The 26818-nt window shown below is 35.4% G+C and overlaps 3 protein-coding genes across 3 annotated transcripts in view; all 3 read left to right on the top strand.

Moving 5' to 3' along the window:
* Positions 1 to 26818, top strand: part of LOC136027642 (uncharacterized) — a 242873-nt gene that overhangs the window by 88372 nt on the left and 127683 nt on the right. The gene's annotated exons all lie outside the window — the stretch shown is intronic.
* LOC136027639 (uncharacterized) overlaps positions 1 to 26818 on the top strand; it is a 203604-nt gene that overhangs the window by 76910 nt on the left and 99876 nt on the right. The window lies entirely within an intron of this gene.
* LOC136027638 (charged multivesicular body protein 2a-like) lies at positions 19310 to 20051 on the top strand. The gene has a single exon (XM_065705063.1). The coding sequence runs from the start codon at positions 19352 to 19354 to the stop codon at positions 20009 to 20011; it is 660 nt and encodes a 219-aa protein (XP_065561135.1). The 5' UTR covers positions 19310 to 19351; the 3' UTR covers positions 20012 to 20051.

Here is a 26818-nt window from a genome sequence, read left to right on the forward strand (position 1 = left end):
AGTAGTAAATTCCTGGGAGGGTGTAAAGAGGGAGACCTTGAATATTTTGGGTTGGTGGAGCGTGCGTAGCTGTCTTGGCCCCAGGTGGCTTGGTGGTGCGGTGAGTTATCATTAGTAGTAGAAATAGTAGTAATATATAGAACTTATTCTCATTCTACATCATAAATACCTCAATGTCAAAATAATTTTGTAACTCCAAAACTCTGTAAAGAATGGACCAATAAACCACTATTATTAATGGGAATTAAGGATATTTTGCCCCCGTGACTATTTGCGACTCCAACTATTTAAGACTACGACTGCTTGAAACTTCGACAGTGTATAAGTGCAAACGCGACTGCTTACATTGCAGACATGAATGCAACTTGTCTGCTACTGCAGCTACTTGTGACTGTGACTGCTTGGAACAGTAAATGCGACTACTTTTTACCACGAGTGCAACAATATTCAACGGCAAATGCGACAACTCGCGACAGCATTTGCTACTTCTTGCGACTGTGACTACAACTATTAGCACTGCTACTACTTCTGTGCTTCTAATATAACTAAAATTAATATCTTGGCTATGTCAGGAACGCAGTGAAAGAAAAAAACTTTAGTTTTCTGTCATACATAACTGATAAGCATGATCTCTGTCCCTTTAAAGGTTAATACCGCTAGAGCGAAACTAAGGATAACCATTTAAGCATTCTTCTAGCCCTTGATTCCCCCATTGAAAGGTAGAAAAACTATGTATCTGGGGATGACATGATCCCCCAGAGCTCCCGGAGAAAGGGCTGTAAGTTATAAAATTTCGACATTGTTTACAAATAGTATTTGTTAGTTGGAAGTGCACAAATATTTTTCGGGGGTGGAAGTATTTCCAACTGAGAGAATTTTTGTCGGGAGGAAAATTTCCAGAGTTGAACTTTCTTCACAAATCCTCCATAGGATAATTTCAAGCAGCGAAAGGTTTCCATTACAATGGGAGAGGGGCTCTATAAAACATTTTCCCAAGATGGGGTTTTTCCGGTATGATTTGAAAAATGATAAGAAATTAAATAAAAAACAAGTTTTTTTTTAAATAACAGTAGACTGAGGAGAATTTTCCAGGCAAAATTTTCCGCAGTATATTTTCCATGGGAATTTTTCAATATGAGTTCAAGTATCAGATTCATTTTTGAAACTCTTTAGAGAGCAAGTGACGACCTAAACAAGGCAAACCAATTCAATTGGAATTGTTGAGGCGTTAATGCAATTAAACCATGCAATTAGGAGTCACCAAATAAATCACTTTTGTTCACTGATCTTTCCTCCGGAAAATGGGGGGCTCCACAAAGAATACATACAACATTGAAGGGCCCCAAAGAGATGTAACTAACGCTTTTGTAATATACGACAGATGTTTGGCAATATACTAGATATTATAACGCCGTTGTTCTTCTAACCTAATATTTCCTTGTTCTTCACTTTTTATTGACTCACTCTAATTCTTGATGTCTGATTCTTAAAAAAGGCGATTTACTAAAGTGGTTTAGTAAAGAAGATCACTGCTTGCATGGCTGAACTGCAGTGCCACATCCACGATTTAAGATTGAGTTTGTTTGCCTTTTTAGGCCGTCACTTGCTCTCTATACAGCTCCACAAACAAATTCGAGATCTGAACTCATGTTTCATTTTAGCTTCATTCAACGTAAGTGATGATGGAACTATTAATAGCCATAATATTTTTAGCTTCAAAGTAGCTAAACAAATTACCAAACAATCAATTTAGCGGTACATCCGTCATTAACCACTGAATCAGCTTTGTATGACCAAATATATTTTATAGACCCCGATGAGCTGTTGAACAACGTCATGCACATCCTTCTATTATGGGATCTTTCTTTACTTAAGGGATCTGTTGGAAAAGAGCATAGCGAAACACAAAAATCTATGCCAAAGTAAATATGAATATGCAAGAATTGGAGGATAGCCAGATTTTGGTGGGTCATGGAAAGGAGATGTGCCCTTCAGCTGGCTTTTGAAAAAGAAATTTATGCGAATGATGCCACATTTATATATATTTAAAGAGGAAAAAGGATACATGATAGTAATAAAATGACGTCATACATTTTATAAAAGGTATTAGATTCAGACAGTATTTTTCATGAGCATAAAATATGCCCAGAGGACGTCCCGAAAAAAATACAAAGTTAATGACTTTCTAAGTATCCTTTAGGTAATCAACGTAGAACTTTTAATAATAAATTTCAAATATCACGAGGGGGCAATAAGATTTTAGATCTGCCTAGGCAGTGTTTGGCCCAAAATTGGTCGGGACGCAAGGATGTGAGTCAATGTTCCCAGGTTGATTGTATCAAGCCTGGCCCTGACGCCATGACATAAAGAGGAAGTTCACATTATCTGTGGTTAATATACAAATTGACAATTAGTGTCAATAGATATTGCCTGTCACGGGCAGAATATATATATATATCTATCTATATATATATATAAATAAGTTGTCTGTCTGTGGATCTGTGGATCAGGTGACGTCATGTTTCTGTGTCGGCTGACGTCATGAAATTAGTTGTCGTCATTTTTGTTATGACGATGCTTAGTATATTGTAAAACACATTAATTTGGTTAATAATATACCATTTAAAACACCAAAATGAACGTGCTGGAGTAGTCACTCGGTGAGAGAGGGTGTCAGAACGGAGGGAGAATGAAGGTCCCAGGTTCAAATCCTGGTTAGGCTAAAAAAACTGAAAAAACTAAAAAAAGGCAAAAACTACAAAAAAAACTAAAAACTAATAAAAAAAATAAAAAAGCCGAAAAACTAAAAAAGCTAAAGAAACTAAAAAACTTAAAAAACTAAAAACTAAAAAAAACTAAAAAAAAATTAAGAATAAAAATAAAAAAAAATAAAAAAGATAAAAACTAAAAAAAAAGTAAAAAGAAAAAACGAAAAAAAACTAAAAAAGCTAAAAAAAAGGTAAAAACCAATAAAAAACTAAAAAGAAAAAAAGGTAAAAAACTAAAAAAAATTTTCATCTAAAAAACTAAAAAAACTAAAAAAGGTAAAAACTAAAAGAACTAAAAAAGAAAAAAAAAACTAAAAAAAGGAAAAAAACTGAAAAATAAAGGAGAAAAAGAAAACTAAAAAAATATAAATAAAAATAAAAAAACTAAAAAAAGACGACCGGGACACCGGGACACAAGGAATATAAATGACGCCCGGGACGCTCAAAGAGAAATCACAGACTGGGACACCGGGACACAAATGACAACCGGGACACAGGGAATATAAATGACGACCGGGACACAGGGACATAACTACAAAGGGGACGCCGGGGTGCACAGGGGGATATATAAATGACGATGGCGACTCAGGGAATGGTCGATTAGCAATCACCATCAACAAAGCTCAAGGGCAATCATTAGAATCATGAGGTATAGATCTGAATACGGATTGTTTTCCCATGGACCATTATATGTTGCATGTTCAAGAGTCGGTAAACCTGACAATCTATTTATATGCACAGACAATGGGACAGCAAAGAATGTTGTATATTCGCAAGTTTTACGTAGTTAAAAACATATATATATATATATATATATACGTAGTATAAACTAAATATATATATATATATATATATATATATATATATATATATACGTGTATATATATACGTATATATATATATATATATATATATATATATATATATATATATATATATATATATATATATATATATATATATATTACGTAGTTAAAAACATATATATATATATATATATATATATATATCTATCTATATTCACAGGTGGGACATAGGGGCACAACTACAATGGCGCTTAACTAATATGGCGCGTAACGACTTACGCGCGCGGAGGGGCTTGGGGGGGGGGGGGGCGCGAAGCACCCCCACCAACTAGGTGTTGGGGTGGCGCGAAGCGCCACCCCAACAGCTAGTATATATATATATATATATATATATATATATATATATATATATATATATATATATATATATATATATATATATATATATATATCTATCTTCTATATATATAAAAATAAGTTGTCTGTGGATGTGTCTGTCTGTCGGGTGATGTCAAGTATGTGTGTTGACTGACGTCATGTTATGACGGTCAACACTGTCATGACGGTGACGTCATTAAAGATATTTAAGACATGCGTTCACTTAGAAATCTATTAATGTTTAACTTTAAAATGACTGATGAACTTACAATGGCAACAGCCGAGGAAGATACTCAAAGAGTCTATGCCAAAAAACATGCTGCTGATAGAGAAAGTAAGAAAAGAAAGCGTGCCGAGGAACTACCAGAGCAACGCGAAACCAGACTTGCTGCTAAAAGTGAAAGTGAAGAAAGAAGGCATGCCGAGGAACTACAAGAGCAACATGAAACCAGACTTGCTGCTAAAAGAGAAAGTGAATAAAGAAGGCGTGCCGAGGAATCACAAGAACAGCAAGAAATCAGGCTTGCCGCTGATAGAGAAAGTAAGAAAAGAAAGCGTGCCGAGGAATCAGAGCAACCTGAAAGTTATCGCCTGGCATTCAGGTACAGCCCAGTCGATGATTATAGCTTGAGTAGATGTGTTCAAATCGGGACTATGTCTAAAATTTGTCCCTATTGCAAGGCCTTGAAATTCAATGGTGAAACAATGGGAATCTGTTGCGCCTCAGGAAAAGTTAAACTTCCTCTATTGGCTGCACCACCAGAGCCATTGAAGACTTTCCTTACTGGAACTACGTCAGAATCTAAGAGTTTTTTGTCAAAAATTAGAAAATATAACTCATGTTTCCAAATGACGTCGTTTGGAGCCCAAATCGAAAATCCAGATCAATTTATGTCTACTTTCAAAGTAAAAGGGCAAACTTATCATAGAGCAGGGTCCCTTCTACCATTCTCAGGCGAGAATCATAAATTTTTACAATTGTACTTCATCAGTGATAGAAATTCTGAATTGAATGCACATTGCAAAATTTCTCCCAAAGTTGAAAGGATAATCGTTTCCCAATTGCAACATCTTTTCCACGAAAATAATAATTTAGTGCGTCTGTTCAAAACAGCCATCGATTTGATGCCTACTGATACGCATAAAATTATTATTTCCGCTGACAAAACGCCTCCTGGCCAACATGTGCGTAGATACAATGCTCCAACTATCAACGAAGTGGCAATCGTTATGGTCGGTGATCAGTTTTTACCTCGAGATATTATTCTTCATAAGCGAAACGCTCGGTTGCTAAGAATTGCTGAAACTCATCGATGCTACGATGCCCTACAATATCCTATCAGTTTTTGGGATGGAGCCGACGGCTATCACTTTAATATTATATTGATGAATCCAGCCACTAACAAAGAAATGAATAAGAAATGCAGTGCAATGCATTATTATTCCTATAGACTAATGATTCGGCAGGATGAAGAAAATTATATTTTAAAATGCCGTCAATTGTTTCACCAATACGTCGTTGATATGTATGCTAAAATTGAATCAGAATGTTTGCTATATATCCACCTGAATCAGACCAAGCTCTGCTCTGAACAATACATTCATTTGCGAAATGCAGTTGTAAATGACGGTAATACCACAAACGTGGGAAGATTAACAATGTTACCTTCGTCATATGCTGGCAGTCCCCGTCATATGCTGAATATGCTCAAGATGCTATTGCGTATGTTCGTCTCTATGGTCGTCCAGATTTATTTATTACATTTACATGTAATCAATCTTGGGACGAGATACAGCAGCTTTTACCTCAAGGACAATCGGCGGTTCATAGACATGACATTACGGCCCGTGTCTTCCGGCAAAAGTTGAAATCACTGATAAACTACATAGTAAAACTTGAAGTGTTTGGGTCAGTGCGATGCTGGATGTACTCAGTGGAACGGCAAAAACGAGGTTTGCCACACGCACATATACTAATCTGGCTACATAAAAAAATTACTTCGAACGAAATTGATGATGTGGTTTCCGCTGAAATACCTGATGAAAATATCGAAAAGGGGTTACTTGATATTATTGAAAAAATATGATACATGGACCTTGCGGTGCACTGAACGAAAAATCACCATGCATGGCCAAAGGAAGGTGCACAAAGCAATATCCTCGACTTTTAGTATCCAACACAATTACTGGCAATGATGGTTACCCACAATATAGAAGAAGATCTACTGAAGATGGCGGTAAAACAGCAATAATAAAGAAGCGTAACGGTACCACCATCGAAGTAGATAACCAGTGGGTTGTTCCATATTCCCCGTTATTATCAAAAACATTTAATGCACACATAAACGATGAATACTGTAACTCCGTAAAGGCAATCAAGTACATATGTAACTACGTCAACAAAGGCAGTGACATGGCAGTTTTTGGTTTGCAGCCCGAAATCAAAGATATCGACGAAATCGTACAATATCAGGCTGGAAGATACATAAGCAGTAATGAAGCTGTTTGGTGAATTCTATCATTTCCGATACATGAACGTAGTCCAGCTGTTGTTCACTTAGCAGTACATTTACAGAATGGTCAACGTGTTTATTTCTCGGAAACCAACGTGCAACAAAGAGCCCTGAATCCACCGGATACAAAGTTAACCGCTTTCTTTTCGCTTTGCAAAAATGATTCTTTTGCCAAAAACTGCTGTATACTGAAGTGCCTTCGTATTACACGTGGAATACTAAAAATAAAGTATTTGAACGTCGAAAACAGGGTAAGTCAGTCGACGGCCAACCTACCATCTTCAAAGATACCACGATAGGAAGACTCTACACCGTTCACCCCAATATACATGAATTCTTCTTTCTACGCCTGCTTTTGGTGAATGTACCCGGTCCGACATCCTTTGAGTATTTGCGAACTGTAAACGGTACTATACATGGTACTTACCGTAGTGCATGCCAAGCTCTGAATTTATTGGAGAATGACCAGCACTGGGATAACTGCATCAATGACGCGTGCGAAACGTCAACTCCAAGTCAAATTCGTGCATTGTTTGGCATCATTTTAACAACTTGCTTTCCGTCAGCTCTTACAGAGTTATGGGAAAAATATAAGTCAAAAATGTCCGAAGATATACTCCATTGAAAACAGTTAGAGACGTCAGATATGACTTTTGATTTTACATCAGAAATTTATAACTACACTTTAGTTATTATAGAAGATTTGTGCGTACGTATGGCAAACAAACCTCTTCAGGATTCGGGAATGCCTTCAACTAACCGTATCGCTGCTGTTTCGACATCTGTAGAATTGGATCGTGAACAAAGTTACAGTACGAGTGATCTATTGTCATATGTACAGAATAACATTTCCAAGTTAACGTCGGAACAAAAAGACATTTATGATACGATAATGCATTGTGTCGATAACAACGTTGGAGAAATTTTCTTTTTGGATGCGCCAGGAGTTACTGGTAAAATGTTTATGATAAAACTGATTCTGGCATCAATTCGATCAAAAAATGATATAGCGTTGGCAATTACGTCGTCCGGAATAGCCGCAACATTGCTGCCTGCTGGAAGAACTGCTCATTCCGCTTTGAAATTGCCTCTGAATTTGCATTCTACAGAAACTCCCACGTGCAATATTTCCAAATCATCTGGGATGGGTAAAGTATTGCAGCAATGCAAACTTATTATTTGGGATGAGTGCACAATGGCACACAAAAAATCGCTCGAGGCTCTGGATCAATGCTTGAAAGATTTGCGAGGGAAGTCGAAACCCTTTGGCAGCACGTTAATATTGCTTTCAGGAGATTTCAGGCAAACATTACCTATAATACCTAGATCAACCCCTGCAGACGAAATGAATGCTTGCCTGAAAAATTCTAATTTATGGGCACACGTAAAAACATTAAAATTAACTACAAATATGCGTGTCCGATTGCAAAACGATGACTCTGGTCAAACATTTTCAGATCAATTGCTGGCAATTGGAAACGGAAAGCTCCCAGTAGACTCAATCTCAGGACGTATACAACTACCTGCTGATTTCTGTAATTTAGTGACGTCCAAAAATGAATTGATTGAAAAAGTATTTCCGAATATTCTAAACAATTATAAAAATAATAAATGGCTAAGTGAAAGAGCGATTCTTGCACCCAAAAATATAGACGTCCACGAAATCAACAATATTGTTTTCACCAAGATTCGAGACCATGCAGTCCTTTACAAGTCAGTCGACACAGTTCTGAAACCAAATGAAGCGGTTAATTATCCATCTGAATTTTTAAATTCCGTGGATCTTTCAGGGTTTCCACCACACGTGCTACAACTAAAAATAGGCGTACCAATAATAATTTTAAGAAATATCAACCCGGCAAAGCTTTGCAATGGCACGCGACTTGCCGTAAAAAAAAAAACAATGGAAAACCTAATAGAGGCCACAATCTTGACAGGGCCTTTTGAGGGCGAGGTTGTTCTTATTCCTCGCATTCCCATGATTCCAACGGATCTGCTTTTTCAATTTAAAAGATTGCAATTCCCAATTCGATTAGCATTTCAAATCACCATTAACAAAGCTCAAGGTCAATCATTAGAAAAATGTGGTATAGATCTTAATACTGATTGTTTTTCCCATGGACAATTGTACGTTGCATGTTCGAGGGTCGGTAAACCTGATAATCTATTTATATGCAGCGACAATTTGACAGCGAAGAATGTTGTATATTTGCAAGTTTTACGCAGTTAATTTGTATTGTATCTATCTATCTATCTATCTATATAAAAACGAGTTGTGTGTATGCATGTTTGTTTGTTTGTAAAAAGAGCGTTTGCATATGACGTCATTATTAGTACATAAGGCTTTGTATATGCACAGACAATGGGAAAGCCAAGAATGTTGTATATTCGCAATTTTTACGTAGTTTGAAACACATATATAAATCTATCTATATTCACAGGTGGGACACAGGGACACAACTACAATGGCGCGTAACTAATATGGCGCGTAACGACTTACGCGCGCGGGGATGCTTGTATATATATATATATATATATATATATATATATATCTATATATATAAAAATAAGTTGTCTGTCTGTGGATGTGTGGATGGATGTGTGGATGGATGTGTCAGGTGACGTCACCTGAAAAAACTGGATCAGGTGACGTCAAAACTGAAAAAACTAAAAAAAGGCAAAAACTACAAAAAAAACTAAAAACTAATAAAAAAAATAAAAAAGCTAAAAAACTAAAAAAACTATAAAGGTAAAAACCAATAAAAAACTAAAAAAAAAACTGAAAAAACTAAAAAAAGGCAAAAACTACAAAAAAAACTAAAAACTAATAAAAGAAGTAAAAAAGCTAAAAAACTAAAAAAACTAAAAAAACTAAAAAAAGGTAAAAAACTAAAAAAAATAAAAAATAAAAAAAAAACTAAAAAAAAGGAAAAAACTGAAAAATAAGCTAAAATAAAGGTAAAAACCAATAAAAAACTAAAAAGAAAAAAAGGAAAAAACTAATAAATGACGACACTCAAAGAGAAAGCGACCAGGACAAAAGGAATGTTCGATTAGCAATCAACAAAGCACCGGGACACAGGGAGTATAAATGACGACCAGGACATAAGTAAAAAAAAAAACTATCTATATATATAAAAATAAGTTGTCAAACTAAAAAAAGGCAAAAACTACAAAAAAAAACTAAAAACTAATAAAAAAGCTAAAAAACTAAAAAAACTAAAAAAAGGCAAAAACTACAAAAAAAACTAAAAACTAATAAAAAAATAAAAAAGCTAAAAAATTAAAAAAACTAAAAAAACTAAAAAAAGGTAAAAAACTAAAAAAACTAAAAACTAAAAAAAACTAAAAAAAAGGAAAAAACTGAAAAATAAGCTAAAATAAAGGTAAAAACCAATAAAAAACTAAAAAAAAACTGAAAAAACTAAAAAAAGGCAAAAACTACAAAAAAACTAAAAACTAATAAAAAAAGTAAAAAAGCTAAAAAACTAAAAAAACTAAAAAAAGGTAAAAAACTAAAAAAAATAAAAAATAAAAAAAAACTAAAAAAAAAAGGAAAAAACTGAAAAATAAGCTAACATAAAGGTAAAAACCAATAAAAACTAAAAAGAAAAAAAGGAAAAAACTAAAAAAAATTTTCATCTAAAAAACTAAAAAAAACTAAAAAAGGTAAAAACTAAAAGAACTAAAAAAGAAAAAAATAAATGACGACACTCAAAGAGAAAGCGACCAGGTCAAAAGGAATGTTCGATTAGCAATCAACAAAGCACCGGGACATAGGGAGTATAAATGACGACCAGGACATAAGTAAAAAAAAAAATTAACAAAACTAAAAAGAAGGTAAAAACTACAAAAAAACTAAAAAGAAAAAAAAAACTAAAAACTAATAAAAAAACTAAAAAATCTAAAAATCTAAATAAACTAAAAAAGAAAAAAAAAGGAAAAAAATAAAGGAGAAAAACAAAACTAAAAAACGAATGTATATACAGACCGGTACACCGGGATACAAATGACGACCGGGACACAGGGAATATAAATGACGACCGGGACACAGGGACACAACTACAACGGGGACACCGGGGGAAACAGGGGGATATAAATGACGACCGGGACTAAAAAACTAAAAAGAAAAAAAAACTAAAAACTAATAAAAAAACTAAAAAATCTAAAAATCTAAATAAGCTAAAAAAGAAAAAAAAAGGAAAAAAATAAAGGAGAAAAACAAAACTAAAAAACGAATGTATATACAGACCGGGACACCGGGATACAAATGACGACCGGGACACAGGGAATATAAATGACGACCGGGACACAGGGACACAACTACAACGGGGACACCGGAGGAAACAGGGGGATGTAAATGACGACCGGGACACCGGGACAGGGAATGGTCGATTAGCAATCACCATCAACAAAGCTCAAGGGCAATCATTAGAATCATGAGGTATAGATCTGAATACAGATTGTTTTCCCATGGACCATTATATGTTGCATGTTCAAGAGTCGGTAAACCTGACAATCTATTTATATGCAAAGACAATGGGACAGCAAAGAATGTTGTATATTCGCAAGTTTTACGTAGTTAAAACCATATATATATATATCTATCTATATTCACAGGTGGGACATAGGGACACAACTACAATGGCGCGTAACTATTATGGCGCGTAACGACTTACGCGCGCGGGGGGGCTTGGGGGGGGGCGCGAAGCGCCCCCACCAACTAGGTGTTGGGGTGGCGCGAAGCGCCACCCCAACAGCTAGTATATATATATATATATATATATATATATATATATATATATATATATATATATATATATATATATATATATATATATATATATATATATATATATATATATATATATATATATATATATATATATATATATATATATATATATATATATATATATATACATATATATATATATATTTATATATATATATATATATATATATATATATATATATATATATATATATATATATATATATATATATATATATATATATATATATATATATATATATATTCTATATCTATCTATATATATATATAAATAAGTTGTCTGTCTGTCTGTGGATCAAGTGACATCATGTTTCTGTATCGGCTGACGTCATGAAATTAGTTGTCGTCATTTTTGCTTTGACGGTGACGTCATTAACGGTATTTAAGACATTTGTTCACGGAAAAATGTTTAATTGTAAAATGACTGAAGAACCTACAAATTACAGACTGGGACACCCGGACACAAATCACGACCGGGACACAGGGAATATAAATGACGACCGGGACACAGGGACACAACTACAACGGGGACGCCGGGGGCACAGGTGGGATATTTAAATGACGACCCGGACACAGGGATTGTTCGAATAGAAATTACAGACCGGGACACCGGGACACAAATGACGACCGGGACACCGGGACACAGGGAATATAAATGACGACCGGGACACTCAAAGAGAAATTACAAACTGGGACACCGGGACACAAATGACGACTAGGACACAGGGAATATAAATGACGACCGGGACACAGGGACACATCATTAGAATAATGAGGTATAGATCTGAATACGGATTGTTTTTCCCATGGACAATTATATGTTGCATGTTCAAGAGTCAGTAAACCTGACAATCTATTTATATGCACAGACAATGGGACAGCGAAGAATGTTGTATATTCGCATGTTTTACGTAGTTAAAAACATATATTTATATCTATCTCTATTCACAGGTGGGAAACAGGGACACAACTATAATGGCGCGTAACTAATATGGCGCGTAACGACTTACGTGCGTGGGGGGGCTTGGGGGGGGGGCGCGAAGCGCCCCACCAACTAGGTGTTAGGGTGGCGCGAAGCGCCACACCAACAGTTAGTCTTCTATATATATAAAAATAAGTTGTCTTTCTGTCTGTGGATCAGGTGACGTCATGTTTCTGTGTCGACTGACGTCATGTTTTCGACTGACGAAATTACAAACCGGGACATCGGGACACAAATGACGACTGGGACACCGGCACATAGGGAATATAAATGACAACCGGGACACAAGGAATTTTCGATTAGCAATCACCATCAACAAAGCACCGGGATACAAATGATGACCGGGACACAGGGAGTATAAATGACGACAAGGACATAAGTAAAAAAAAAAAAAAAAACTGAAAAAAGGTAAAAACTACAAAAAACTAAAAAGAAAAAAAAACTAAAAACTAATAAAAAACTAAAAAGCTCAAAAGCTAAAAATAAAATAAAAAAGAAAATAAAATGAAAAAGGAAAAAAAATGAAAAATAAAGGAGAAAAACAAAACTGAAAAAAAAAGAAAAAAAACTACAAAAAGGTAAAAAACTAAAACCTAAAAAAAAGACCAATTCAAAAACGAATGTATATACAGACCGGGACACAAATGACGACCGGGACACCGGGATATGACGACCGGGACACAGGGACACAACTACAACAGGGGCGCCGGGGGGGCTCAGGGGGATATATAAATGACGATGGCGACACAGGGAATCGTCGATTAGCAATCACCATCAACAAAGCTCAAGGGCAATCATTAGAATCATGAGGTATATATATCTATATTCACAGGTGGGACATAGGGACACAACTACAATGGCGCGTAACTAATATGGCGCGTAACGACTTACGCGTGCGGGGGGGCTTGGGGGGGGGGAAGTGCCCCCACCAACTAGGTGTTTGGGTGGCGCGAAGCGCCACCCCAACAGCTAGTATATATATATAAATAAGTTGTCTGTCTGTGGATCAGGTGACGTCATGTTTCTGTGTCGACTGACGTCATGAAGTTAGTTGTCGTCATTTTTGCTATGACGGTGACGTCATTAAAGATATTTAAGACATATATGTTCACGTAGAAATCTATTAATGTTTAAGTTTACAATGACTGATGAACTTACACTGGCAAAAGCCGATGAAGATGCTCAAAGAGTCTATGCCAAAAAACTTGCTGCTGATAGAGAAAGTCAGAAAAGAAAGCGTGCCGAGGAAATACCAGAGCAACGCGAAAGCAGACTTGCTGCTAAAAGAGAAAGTAAAAAAAGAAGGCGTGCCGAGGAATCACAAGAACAGCAAGAAATCAGGCTTGCTGCTGATAGAGAAAGTAAGAAAAGAAAGCGTGCCGAGGAATCACAAGAACAGCAAGAAATCAGGCTTGCTGCTGATAGAGAAAGTAAGAAAAGAAAGCATGCCGAGGAATCAGAGCAACCTGAAAGTATCGCCTGGCATTCAGGTACAGCCCAGTCGATGATTATAGCTTGAGTAGATGTGTTCAAATCGGGACAATGTCTAAAATTTGTCCCTATTGCAAGGCCTTGAAATTCAATGGTGAAACAATGGGAATGTGTTGCGCCTCAGGAAAAGTTAAACTTCCTCTATTGGCTGCTCCACCAGAGCCATTGAAGACTTTCCTTACTGGAACTACGTCAGAATCTAAGCGTTTTTTGTCAAAAATCAGAAAATACAACTCATGTTTCCAAATGACGTCGTTTGGAGCCCAAATCGAAAATCCAGATCAATTTATGTCTACTTTCAATGTAAAAGGACAAATTTATCATAGAGCAGGGTCCCTTCTACCATTCTCAGGTGAGAATCATAAATTTTTACAATTGTACTTCATCAGTGATAGAAATTCTGAATTGAATGCTCGTTGCGAAATTTCTCCCAAGGTTGAAAGGACAATCGTTTACCAATTGCAACATCTTTTCCACGAAAATAATAATTTAGTGCGTCTGTTCAAAACAGCCATGGATTTGATGCCTACTGATACGCATAAAATTGTTATTTCCGCTGACAAAAAGCCTCCTGGCCAACATGTGCGTAGATACAATGCTCCAACTATCGACGAAGTGGCAATCGTTATGGTTGGTGATCAGTTTTTACCTCGAAATATTATTCTTCATAAGCGAAACGCTCAGTTGATAAGAATTGCTGAAAATCATCGATGCTATGATGCCCTACAATATCCTATCATTTTTTGGGATGGAGCCGACGGCTATCACTTTAATATTAAATTGATGAATCCAGCCACTAACAAAGAAATGAATAAGAAATGCAGTGCAATGCATAATTATTCCTATAGACTAATGATTCGGCAGGATGAAGAAAATTATATTTTAAAATGCCGTGAATTGTTTCACCAATTTGTCGTTGATATGTATGCTAAAATTGAATCAGAACGTTTGCTATATATCCGCCTGAATCAGACCAAGCTCCGCTCTGAACAATACGTTCATTTGCGAGATGCAATTATAAATGACGGTAATACCACAAACGTTGGAAGATTAACAATTTTACCTTCGTCATATGCTGGCAGTCCCCGTCATATGCATGAATATGCTCAAGATGCTATTGCGTATGTTCGTCTCTATGGTCGTCCAGATTTATTTATTACATTTACATGTAATCAATATTGGGACGAGATACTGCAGCTTTTATTTCAAGGCCAATTGGCGGTTCATAGGCATGACATTACGGCCTGTGTCTTCCGGCAAAAGTTGAAATCACTGATAAACTACATAGTAAAACTTGAAGTGTTTGGGTCAGTGCGATGCTGGATGTACTCAGTGGAATGGCAAAAACGAGGTTTGCCACGCGCACATATACTAATCTAGCTACATAAAAAAATTACTTCGAACGAAATTGATGATGTGATTTCCGCTGAAATACCTGATAAAATGTCGATAAGGGGTTACATGATATTATTGTAAAAAATATGTTACATGGACCTGGCGGTGCACTGAACGAAAATTCACCATGCATGGCCAAAGGAAGGTGCACAAAGCAATATCCTCGACTTTTAGTATCAAAGACAATTACTGGAAATGATGGTTACCCACAATATAGAAGAAGATCTACTGAAGATGGCGGTAAAACAGCAATAATAAAGAAGCGTAACGGTACCACCATCGAAGTAGATAACCAGTGGGTTGTTCCATATTCCCCATTATTATCAAAAATATTTAATGCACACTTAAACGTTGAATACTGTAACTTCGTAAAGGCAATCAAATACATATGTAAATACGTCAACAAAGGCAGTGACATGGCAGTTTTTGGCTTGAAGCCCGAAATCAAAGATTTCGACGAAATCGTACAATATCAGGCTGGAAGATACATAAGCAGTAATGAAGCTGTTTGGCGAATTCTTTCATTTCCGATATATGAACGTAGTCCAGCTGTTGTTCACTTAGCGGTGCATTTACAGAATGGTCAACGTGTTTATTTCACGGAAACCAACGTGCAACAAAGAGCCCTGAATCCACCGGATACAAAATTAACAGCTTTTTTTCGCTTTGCAAAAATGATTCTTTTGCAAAAAAACTGCTGTATACTGAAGTGCCTTCGTATTACACGTGGAATACTAAAAATAAAGTATTTGAACGTCGAAAACAAGGTAAGTCAGTCGAAGACCAACCTACCATCTTCAAAGATACCACGATAGGAAAACTCTACACCATTCACCCCAATCAACATGAATGCTTCTTTCTACGCCTGCTTTTGGTGAATGTACCCGGTCCAACATCGTTTGAGTATTTGAGAACTGTAAACGGTACTATACATGACACTTACCGTAGTGCATGCCAAGCTCTGAATTTAATGGAGAATGACCAACACTGGGATAACTGCATCAATGACGCGTGCGAAACGTCAACCCCAAGTCAAATTCGTGCATTGTTTGGCATCATTTTAACAAATTGTTCTCCATCAGCTCCTACAGAGTTATGGGAAAAATATAAGTCAAAAATGTCCGAAGATATACTCCATTGAAAACAGTTAGAGACGTCAGATATGACTTTTGATTTTACATCAGAAATTTATAACTACACTTTAGTTATAACAGAAGATTTGTGCGTACGTATGGCAAACAAACCTCTTCAGAATTTGGGAATTCCTTCACCTAACCGTATCGCTGCTGTTTCGACATGTGTAGAATTGGATCGTGAACAAAGTTACAGTACGAGTGATCTATTGTCGTATGTACAAAATAACATTTCCAAGTTAATGTCGGAACAAAAAGAAATTTATGATATAATAATGCATTGTGTCGATAACAACGTTGGAGAAATTTTCTTTTTGGATGCGCCAGGAGGTAGTGGTAAAACATTTGTGATAAAACTGATTCTGGCATCAATTCGATCAAAAAATGATATAGCGTTGGCAATTGCGTCGTCCGGAATAGCCACAACATTGCTGCCTGGTGGAAGAACTGCTCATTCAACTTTGCAATTGCTTCTGAATTTGCATTCTACAGAAACTCCCACGTGCAATATTTCCAAATCATCTGGGATGGGTAAAGTATTGCCCATTGCCCAGCAATGCAAACTTATTATTTGGGATGAGTGCACAATGGCACACAAAAAATCGCTCGAGGCTCTCAGTGCTTGAAAGATTTGAGAGGCAAGTCGAAACCCTTTGGCAGCACATTAATATTGCTTGCGGGAGATTTCAGGCAAACATTACCTATAATACCTAGATCAACTCCTGCAGATGAAATGAATGCTTGCCTTAAAAATTATAATTTATGGGCTCACGTAAAAATATTAAAATTAACTACAAATATGCGTGTCCGATTGCAAAACGATGACTCTGGTCAAACATTTTCAGATCAATTGCTGGCAATTGGAAACGGAAAGCTCCCAGTAGACTCAATTTCAGGACGTATACAACTACCTGCTGATTTCTGTAATTTAGTGACGTCCAAAAATGAATTGATTGAAAAAGTATTTCCGAATATTCTAAAAAATTATAAAAATAATAAATGGCTAAGTGAAAGAGCGATTCTCGCACCCAAAAATATAGACGTCCACGAAATCAACAATATTGTTTTGACCAAGATTCGAGACCAGGAAGTCCTTTACAAGTCAGTCGACACAGTTTTGGAACCAAATGAAGCGGTTAATTATCCATCTGAATTTTTAAATTCCATAGATCTTTCAGGGTTTCAACCGTCCCGGTCGTCATTTGTATCCCGGTGTCCCGGTCTGTATATACATTCGTTTTTTAGTTTTGTTTTTCTCCTTTATTTTTTTCCTTTTTTTTTCTTTTTTAGTTTATTTAGATTTTTAGATTTTTTAGTTTTTTTATTAGTTTTTAGTTTTTTTTTTCTTTTTAGTTTTTTTGTAGTTTTTACCTTCTTTTTAGTTTTGTTAGTTTTTTTTTTTACTTATGTCCTGGTCGTCATTTATACTCCCTGTGTCCCGGTGCTTTGTTGATTGCTAATCGAACATTCCTTTTGTCCTGGTCGCTTTCTCTTTGAGTGTCGTCATTTATTTTTTTCTTTTTTAGTTCTTTTAGTTTTTACCTTTTTTAGTTTTTTTTAGTTTGTTAGATGAAAATTTTTTTTAGTTTTTTTTAGTTTTTTAGATGAAAATTTTTTTTAGTTTTTTCCTTTTTTTTTTTTTAGTTTTTTATTGGTTTTTACCTTTATTTTAGCTTATTTTTCAGTTTTTTCCTTTTTTTTAGTTTTTTTTTATTTTTTATTTTTTTTAGTTTTTTACCTTTTTTTAGTTTTTTTAGTTTTTTTTAGTTTTTTAGCTTTTTTACTTTTTTTATTAGTTTTTAGTTTTTTTTGTAGTTTTTGCCTTTTTTTAGTTTTTTCAGTTTTTTTTTTTATTTTTTATTGGTTTTTACCTTTATTTTAGCTTATTTTTCAGTTTTTTCCTTTTTTTTAGTTTTTTTTAGTTTTTAGTTTTTTTAGTTTTTTACCTTTTTTTAGTTTTTTTAGTTTTTTAGTTTTTTAGCTTTTTTATTTTTTTTATTAGTTTTTAGTTTTTTTTGTAGTTTTTGCCTTTTTTTAGTTTTTTTAGTTTTTTAGCTTTTTTATTAGTTTTTAGTTTTTTTTGTAGTTTTTGCCTTTTTTTAGTTTTTTAGCTTTTTTATTTTTTTTATTAGTTTTTAGTTTTTTTTGTAGTTAGTTTTTTTAGTTTTTTACCTTTTTTTAGTTTTTTTAGTTTTTTTAGTTTTTTAGCTTTTTATTTTTTTTATTAGTTTTTAGTTTTTTTTGTAGTTTTTGCTTTTTTTTAGCTTTTTTAGTTTTTTAGCTTTTTTATTAGTTTTTAGTTTTTTTTGTAGTTTTTGCCTTTTTTTAGTTTTTTTAGTTTTTTAGCTTTTTTATTTTTTTTATTAGTTTTTAGTTTTTTTTCTAGTTTTTGCCTTTTTTTAGTTTTTTCAGTTTTGACGTCACCTGATCCAGTTTTTTCAGGTGACGTCACCTGATCCACGATCCACAGATCCACAGACAACTTATTTTTATATATATAGAAGATATATATATGTATATATATATATATATATATATATATATATATATATATATATATATATATATATATATATATATATATATATATATATATATATATATATATATATATATATATGTATGTATTTTAAAGTGAGCAGTAATTGTGTATGTATATATTTATTTTTTTCGAAAACGGCCCCATATTTTTTCGGAGAAATTGGTATTTTGTGATATTCTGTCCTAAAAAAAAAGATCTGGATAGTTCAGAAGTTTGAGAAAATCGGTTAAGAAGGATAAATTTGGAAAAAAAATTATGTGAGTGACACCTTTTTATATACATCAGTATTGCAATGTCGCTGTCACACTTGTCACACTTAGGTGGAAAAATTGAAGTTTTTCATGCATGGAAAAGTTGGAAAAGTACAATAAATTGTTTAAAGAGCAAAAACCTGGTAATTGCAAAAACATTTGTATATATTTTGACAAGGGATTACAGCAATTCAAAAACCTTAAAAAAGAAAAACAAAAGTTTTTTACAGACAAAACAATAACAAAAGTTTACAGGGAAAACAAATAGGATAGGTGATCAGATATTCCTAATTAAAGATGGAATGGCTTTTTGGGAAAAAACTTACTCCAGAACAGATGCTCAAGCAGAATCAAAGGACACTAAATAAAGCTATAAGGGACTTAGACAGAGAAAGAATGAAATTGGAGGCACAAGAGAAGAAAATAACTGCTGACATAAAAAATATGGCAAAAGACAACCAAATGCAAGCTGTAAAAGTGATGGCAATGGACCTTGTTAGAACTCGTCGCCATGTAAGAAAATTTATACTGATGCGCACTAATATCCAAGCAGTATCACTTAAAATACAAACTTTGAGATCTCAAAATGCCATGGCTGGAGCAATGAAAGGAGTCACAAAAGCAATGATGAGTATGAATAGGCAGTTGAAACTCCCAGAGATTCAGAAGATTATGATGGAGTTTGAAAAGCAGACTGAAATAATGGACATGAAAGAAGAAATGATGGGTGATGCTGTTGATGAGGCGATTGGCGAAGAGGAAGATGAAGAAGAAAGCGACCAAATTGTATCACAAGTTTTGGACGAACTGGGTTTACATCTGAATGAACAACTTGGAGGACTGCCAGAAGCTGTTGGAGCGACGGCAGCTACGAGCTCTTCAAGAGTGGCACAAACTGACACAGCAAGTATTGATGCAACATTGGAAGAGCGACTCGCCAATCTAAGAAGGGATTAAATGCATTGTTACGAAATTTACTAATTCTGTTTGCAGTATGAAAAACTTATCTAAAGGTGGACCCAAAAAATTCGAAGTTATAAGTATTATAAATAAGCAGGGCCGACGGAGGGACCTTAGTAGTCAAGAAGCGTCGTTAATCTGATACAATAATTCGTTGAAGAAAAAGAAGTTTTTGTCCCGCCACTTGAACAATTAACAAATCTACAACCTGGACCATCATGTAATACAAGACCAATAAGGGTAGCTAAAGCAAAGGGCATTGGTATTACATTCACAATGGTGAAAATTACCAGCCTGGACTATCAAATAAGACAAGGGCCAAAAACAAAATTTAACATGCTGGAGTAGTCACTCGGTGAGAGAGGGTGTCAGAACGGAGAATGAAGGTCCCAGGTTCAAATCCTGGTTAGGCTAAAAAAGGTAAAAAACTAAAAACTAAAAAAAAAACTGAAAAAACTAAAAAAAGGCAAAAACTACAAAAAAACTAAAAACAAATAAAAAAAAATAAAAGAGCTAAAAAACTAAAAAAAACTAAAAAAACTAAAAAAAGGTAAAAAACTAAAAAAACTAAAAACTATAAAAAAAACTAAAAATAAGGAAAAAACTGAAAAATAAGCTAAAATAAAGGTAAAAACCAATAAAAAACTAAAAAGAAAAAAAGGAAAAAACTAAAAAAAATTTCATCTAAAAAACTAAAAAAACTAAAAAAGGTAAAAACTAAAAGAACTAAAAAAGAAAAAAATAAATGACGACACTCAAAGAGAAAGCGATCAGGACAAAAGGAATGTTCGATTAGCAATCAACAAAGCACCGGGACACAGGGAGTATAAATGACGACAAGGACATAAGTAAAAAAAACTAACAAAACTAAAAAGAAGGTAAAAACTACAAAAAAACTAAAAAGAAAAAAAAACTAAAAACTAATAAAAAAACTAAAAAATCTAAAAATCTAAATAAACTAAAAAAGAAAAAAAAAAGGAAAAAAATAAAGGAGAAAAACAAAACTAAAAAACGAATGTATATACAGACCGGGACACCGGGATACAAATGACGACCGGGACACAGGGAATATAAATGACGACCGGGACAGAGGGACACAACTACAACGGGGACGCCGGGGGGCACAGGGGGATATAAATGACGACCGGGACACCGGGACAGGGAATGGTCGATTAAAAATCACCATCAACGAAGCTCAAGGGCAATCATTAGAATCATGAGGTATAGATCTGAATACGGATTGTTTTCCCATGGACCATTATATGTTGCATGTTCAAGAGTCGGTAAACCTGACAATCTATTTATATGCACAAACAATGGGACAGCAAAGAATGGTGTATATTCGCAAGTTTTACGTAGTTAAAAACATATATATATATATATATATATATATATATATATCTATCTATATTCACAGGTGGGACATAGGGACACAACTACAATGGCGCGTAACTAATATGGCGAGTAACGACTTACGTTCGCGGGGGGGCTTGGGGGGGCGCGAAGCGCCCCCACCAACTAGGTGTTGGGATGGCGCGAAGCGCCACCCCAACAGCTAGTATAATACATAAAATATATAAAAATAATTTGTCTGTGTGTGGGTCTGTCTGTCGGCTGACGTCATGTTTGTGTGCTGACTGACGTCATGAAGTTAGTTGTCGTCATTTTTGTTATGACGGTGACGTCATTAAAGATATTTAAGACATGCGTTCACGTAGAAAGCTATTAAAGTTTAACTGTAAAATGACTGATGAACTTACAATGGCAACAGCCGAGGAAGATGCTCAAAGAGTCAAAACTTGCTGCTGATAGAGAAACTAAGAAAAGAAAGCGTGCCGAGGAATCACAAGAACAGCAAGGAAACAGGCTTGAGGCTGATAGAGAAAGAAAGAACAGAAAGCGTGCCGAGGAACTACCAGAGCAACGCGAAACCAGACTTGCTGCTAAAAGAGAAAGTGAAAAAAGAAGGCGCGCCGAGGAACTACCAGAGCAACATGAAACAAGACTTGCTGCTAAAAGAGAGAGTGAAAAAAGAAGGCATGGCGAGGAACTACCAGAGCAACATGAAACCAGACTTGCTGCTAAAAGAGAAAGTGAAAAAAGAAGGCGTGCCGAGGAATCACAAGAACAGCAAGAAATCAGGCTTGCTGCTGATAGAGAAAGTAAGAAAAGAAAGTGTGCCGAGGAATGGGAGCAACCTGAAAGTTATCGCCTGGCATTTAGGTACAGCCCAGTCGATGATTATAGCTTGAGTAGATGTGTTCAAATCGGGACTATGTCTAAAATTTGTCCATATTGCAAGGCCTTGAAATTCAATGGTGAAACAATGGGAATGTGTTGCGCCTCAGGAAAAGTTAAACTTCCTCTATTGGTTGCACCACCAGAGCCATTGAAGACTTTCCTTACTGGAACTACGTCAGAATTTAAGCGTTTTTTTACTACTGGTAAAACGTTTGTTATAAAACTGATTCTGGCATCAATTCGATCAAAAAATGATATAGCGTTGGCAATTGCGTCGTCCGAAATAGCCGCAACATTGCTGCCTGGTGGGAGAACTGCTCATTTCGCTTTGAAATTGCCTCTGAATTTGCATTCTACAGAAACTACCACGTGCAATATTTCCAAATCATCTGGGATGGGTAAAGTATTGCAGCAATGCTAACTTATTATTTGGGATGAGTGCACAATGGCACACAAAAAATCGCTCGAGGCTCTGGATCAATGCTTGAAAGATTTGCGAGGGAAGTCGAAACCCTTTGGCAGCACATTAATATTGCTTGCAGGAGATTTCAGGCAAACATTACCTATAATACTTAGATCAACTCCTGCAGACGAAATAAATGCTTGCCTGAAAAATTCTAATTTATGGGCACACGTAAAAACATTAAAATTAACTACAAATATGCGTGTCCGATTGCAAAACGATGACTCTGGTCAAACATTTTTAGATCAATTGCTGGCAATTGGAAATGGAAAGCTCCCAGTAGACTCAATTTCAGGACGTATACAACTACCTGCTGATTTTTGTAATTTAGTGACGTCCAAAAATGAATTGATTGAAAAAGTATTTCCGAATATTCTAAACAATTATAAAAATAATAAATGGCTAAGTGAAAGAGCGATTCTTGCACCCAAAAATATAGACGTCCACGAAATCAACAATATTTTTTGACCAAGATTCGAGACCAGCCAGTCCTTTACAAGTCAGTCGACACAGTCGACAATGGGAAAGCCAAGAATGTTGTATATTCGCAAGTTTTACGTAGTTTGAAACACATATATCTATCTATCTATATTCACAGGTGGGACACAGGGATACAACTACAATGGCACGTCTCTAATATGGCGCGTAACGACTTACGCGCACGGGGGGGCTTGGGGGGGGGGGCACGAAGCGCCACCCCAACAGCTAGTATATATATATATATATATATATATATATATATATATATATATATATATATATATATATATATATATATATGTATATATATATATATATGTATATATAAATATATATATATATATATATATATATATATATATATATATATATATATATATATATATATATATATATATATATATATATATATATATATATATATATATATATATATATATATATATATATATATATATATATATATATATATATATATATATATATATATATATATATATATATATATATATATCTATATATATAAAAATAAGTTGTCTGTCTGTGTGTCTGTCTGTCTGTCAGGTGACGTCATGTTTCTGTGTCGACTGACGTCATGAAGTTAGTTGTCGTCATTTTTGCTATGACGGTGACGTCATTAACGGTATTTAAGACATTTGTTCACGGAAAAATGTTTAATTGTAAAATTACTGAAGAACCTACAATGGCAACAGCCGAGGAAGCTGCTCAAAGAGTTTATGCCAAAAAACTTGCTGCTGATAGAGAAAGTAAGAAAAGAAAGCGTTCCGAGGAATCACAAGAACAGCAAGAAAACAGGCTTGCAGCTGATAGAGAAATTAAGAAAAGAAAGCGTGCCGGGGAATCACAAGAACAGCAAGAAAACCGGCTTGCGGCTAAAGAACGCAAAACCGTGCAGTTAGATGAAAATCCACCTGGACAGCGAGAGTCAAAACATATCAAAACTGAAAATGATAGCGATGATGATTGGTTTTGGGATTTTGACTTGGATAAGGTCATCAATACCTACCAGATTTAAGTTAAAAAAATCAAAGGTTCGTCGATATGTACTTCATAGTGACGCTGAAAAATAAAGAAGAAAAAGAAAACTGAAAAAAGAAAAAAGGTAAAAAACTAAAAAAAAGCTAAAAAGAAAAAACACTCAAAGAGAAATTACAGACCGGGAAACAAATGACGACCGAGACAGAGGGAATATCAGTGACGACCGGGAACCTCAAAGAAAAATTACAGACTGGGACACCCGGACACAAATAACGACCGGGACACAGGGAATATAAATGACGACTGGGACACAGGGACACAACTACAACGGGGACGCCGGGGGCACAGGCGGGATATATAAATGACGACCGGGACACAGGGATTGTTCGAATAGAAATTACAGACCGGGACACAAATGACGACCGGGACACCGGGACACAGGGAATATAAATGACGACCGGGACACTCAAAGAGAAATTACAAAATGGGACACCGAAACACAAATGACGACCGGGACACAGGGAATATAAATGACGACCGGGACACAGGGACACATCATTAGAATAATGAGGTATAGATCTGAATACGGATCGTTTTTCCCATGGACAATTATATGTTGCATGTTCAAGAGTCAGTAAACCTGACAATCTATTTATATGCACAGACAATGGGACAGCGAAGAATGTTGTATATTCGCATGTTTTACGTAGTTAAAAACATATATTTATATCTATCTCTATTCACAGGTGGGACACAGGGACACAACTACAATGGCGCGTAACTAATATGGCGCGTAACGACTTACGCGCGCGGGGGGTCTTGGGGGGTGCGAAGCGCCCCACCAACTAGGTGTTGGGGTGGCGTAGCACGTGTGGTGGAAACCCTAAAGGATCTATGGAATTTAAAAATTCAGATGGATAATTAACCGCTTCATTTGGTTCCAAAACTGTGTCGACTGACTTGTAAAGGACTGCCTGGCCTCGAATCTTGGTCAAAACAATATTGTTGATTTCGTGGACGTCTATATTTTTGGGTGCGAGAATCGCTCTTTCACTTAGCGATTTATTATTTTTATAATTTTTTAGAATATTCGGAAATACTTTTTCAATCAATTCATTTTTGGACGTCACTAAATTACAGAAATCAGCAGGTAGTTGTATACGTCCTGAAATTGAGTCTACTGGGAGCTTTCCGTTTCCAATTGCCAGCAATTGATCTGAAAATGTTTGACCAGAGTCATCGTTTTGCAATCGGACACGCATATTTGTAGTTAATTTTAATATTTTTACGTGTGCCCAGAAATCAGAATTTTTCAGGCAAGCATTCATTTCGTCTGCAGGAGTTAAACTACGTAAAAATTGCGAATATACAACATTCTTGGCTTTCCCATTGTCTGTGCATATACAAAGCCGTATGTACTAATAATGACGTCATATGCAAACGCTCTTTTTACAAACAAACAAACATGCATACACACAACTCGTTTTTATATAGATAGATAGATAGATAGATACAATACAAATTAACTGCGTAAAACCTGCGAATATACAACATTCTTCGCTGTCCAATTGTCGCCCACCAGGCATGCAATTGAGCTTAGCATGCACTACGGTAAGTATCATGTATAGTACCGTTTACAGTTCTCAAATACTCAAAGGATGTCGGACCGGGTACATTCACCAAAAGCAGGCGTAGAAAGAAGCATTCATGTTGATTGGGGTGAACGGTGTAGAGTCTTCCTATCGTGGTATCTTTGAAGATGGTAGGTTGGCCGTCGACTGACTTACCCTGTTTTCGACGTTCAAATACTTTATTTTTAGTATTCCACGTGTAATACGAAGGCACTTCAGTATACAGCAGTTTTTTGGCAAAAGAATCATTTTTGCTAAGTGAAAAAAAGCTGTTAATGTTGTATCCTTTGGAGTCAGGGCTCTTTGTTGCACGTTGGTTTCCGTGAAATAAACACGTTGACCATTCTGTAAATGTACCGCTAAGTGAACAACAGCTGGACTAAGTTCATGTATCGGAAATGAAAGAATTCGCCAAACAGCTTCATTACTGCTTATGTATCTTCCAGCCTGATATTGTACGATTTCGTCGAAATCTTTGATTTCGGGGTGCAAGCCAAAAACTGCCATGTCACTGCCTTTGTTGACGTATTTACATATGTATTTGATTGCCTTTACGAAGTTACAGTATTCAACGTTTATGTGTGCATTAAATGTTTTTGATAATAATGGAGAATATGGAACAACCCACTGGTTATCTACTTTGATGGTGGTACCGTTACACTTCTTTATTATTGCTGTTTTACCGCCATCTTCAGTAGATCTTCTTCTATATTGTGGGTAACCATCATTGCCAGTAATTGTCTTTGATGCTAAAAGTCGAGGATATTGCTTTGTGCACCTTCCTTAGGCCATGCATGGTGAATTTTCGTTCAGTGCACCGCAAGGTCCATGTATCATATTTTTTACAATAATATCATGTAACCCCTTATCGACATTTTTATCAGGTATTTCAGCGGAAATCACATCATCAATTTCGTTCGAAGTAATTTTTTTATGTAGCCAGATTAGTATATGTGCGTGTGGCAAACCTCGTTTTTGCCATTCCACTGA

Source organism: Artemia franciscana, chromosome 5 (assembly GCF_032884065.1).
Source record: "Artemia franciscana chromosome 5, ASM3288406v1, whole genome shotgun sequence".
NCBI lineage: Eukaryota > Metazoa > Arthropoda > Branchiopoda > Anostraca > Artemiidae > Artemia > Artemia franciscana.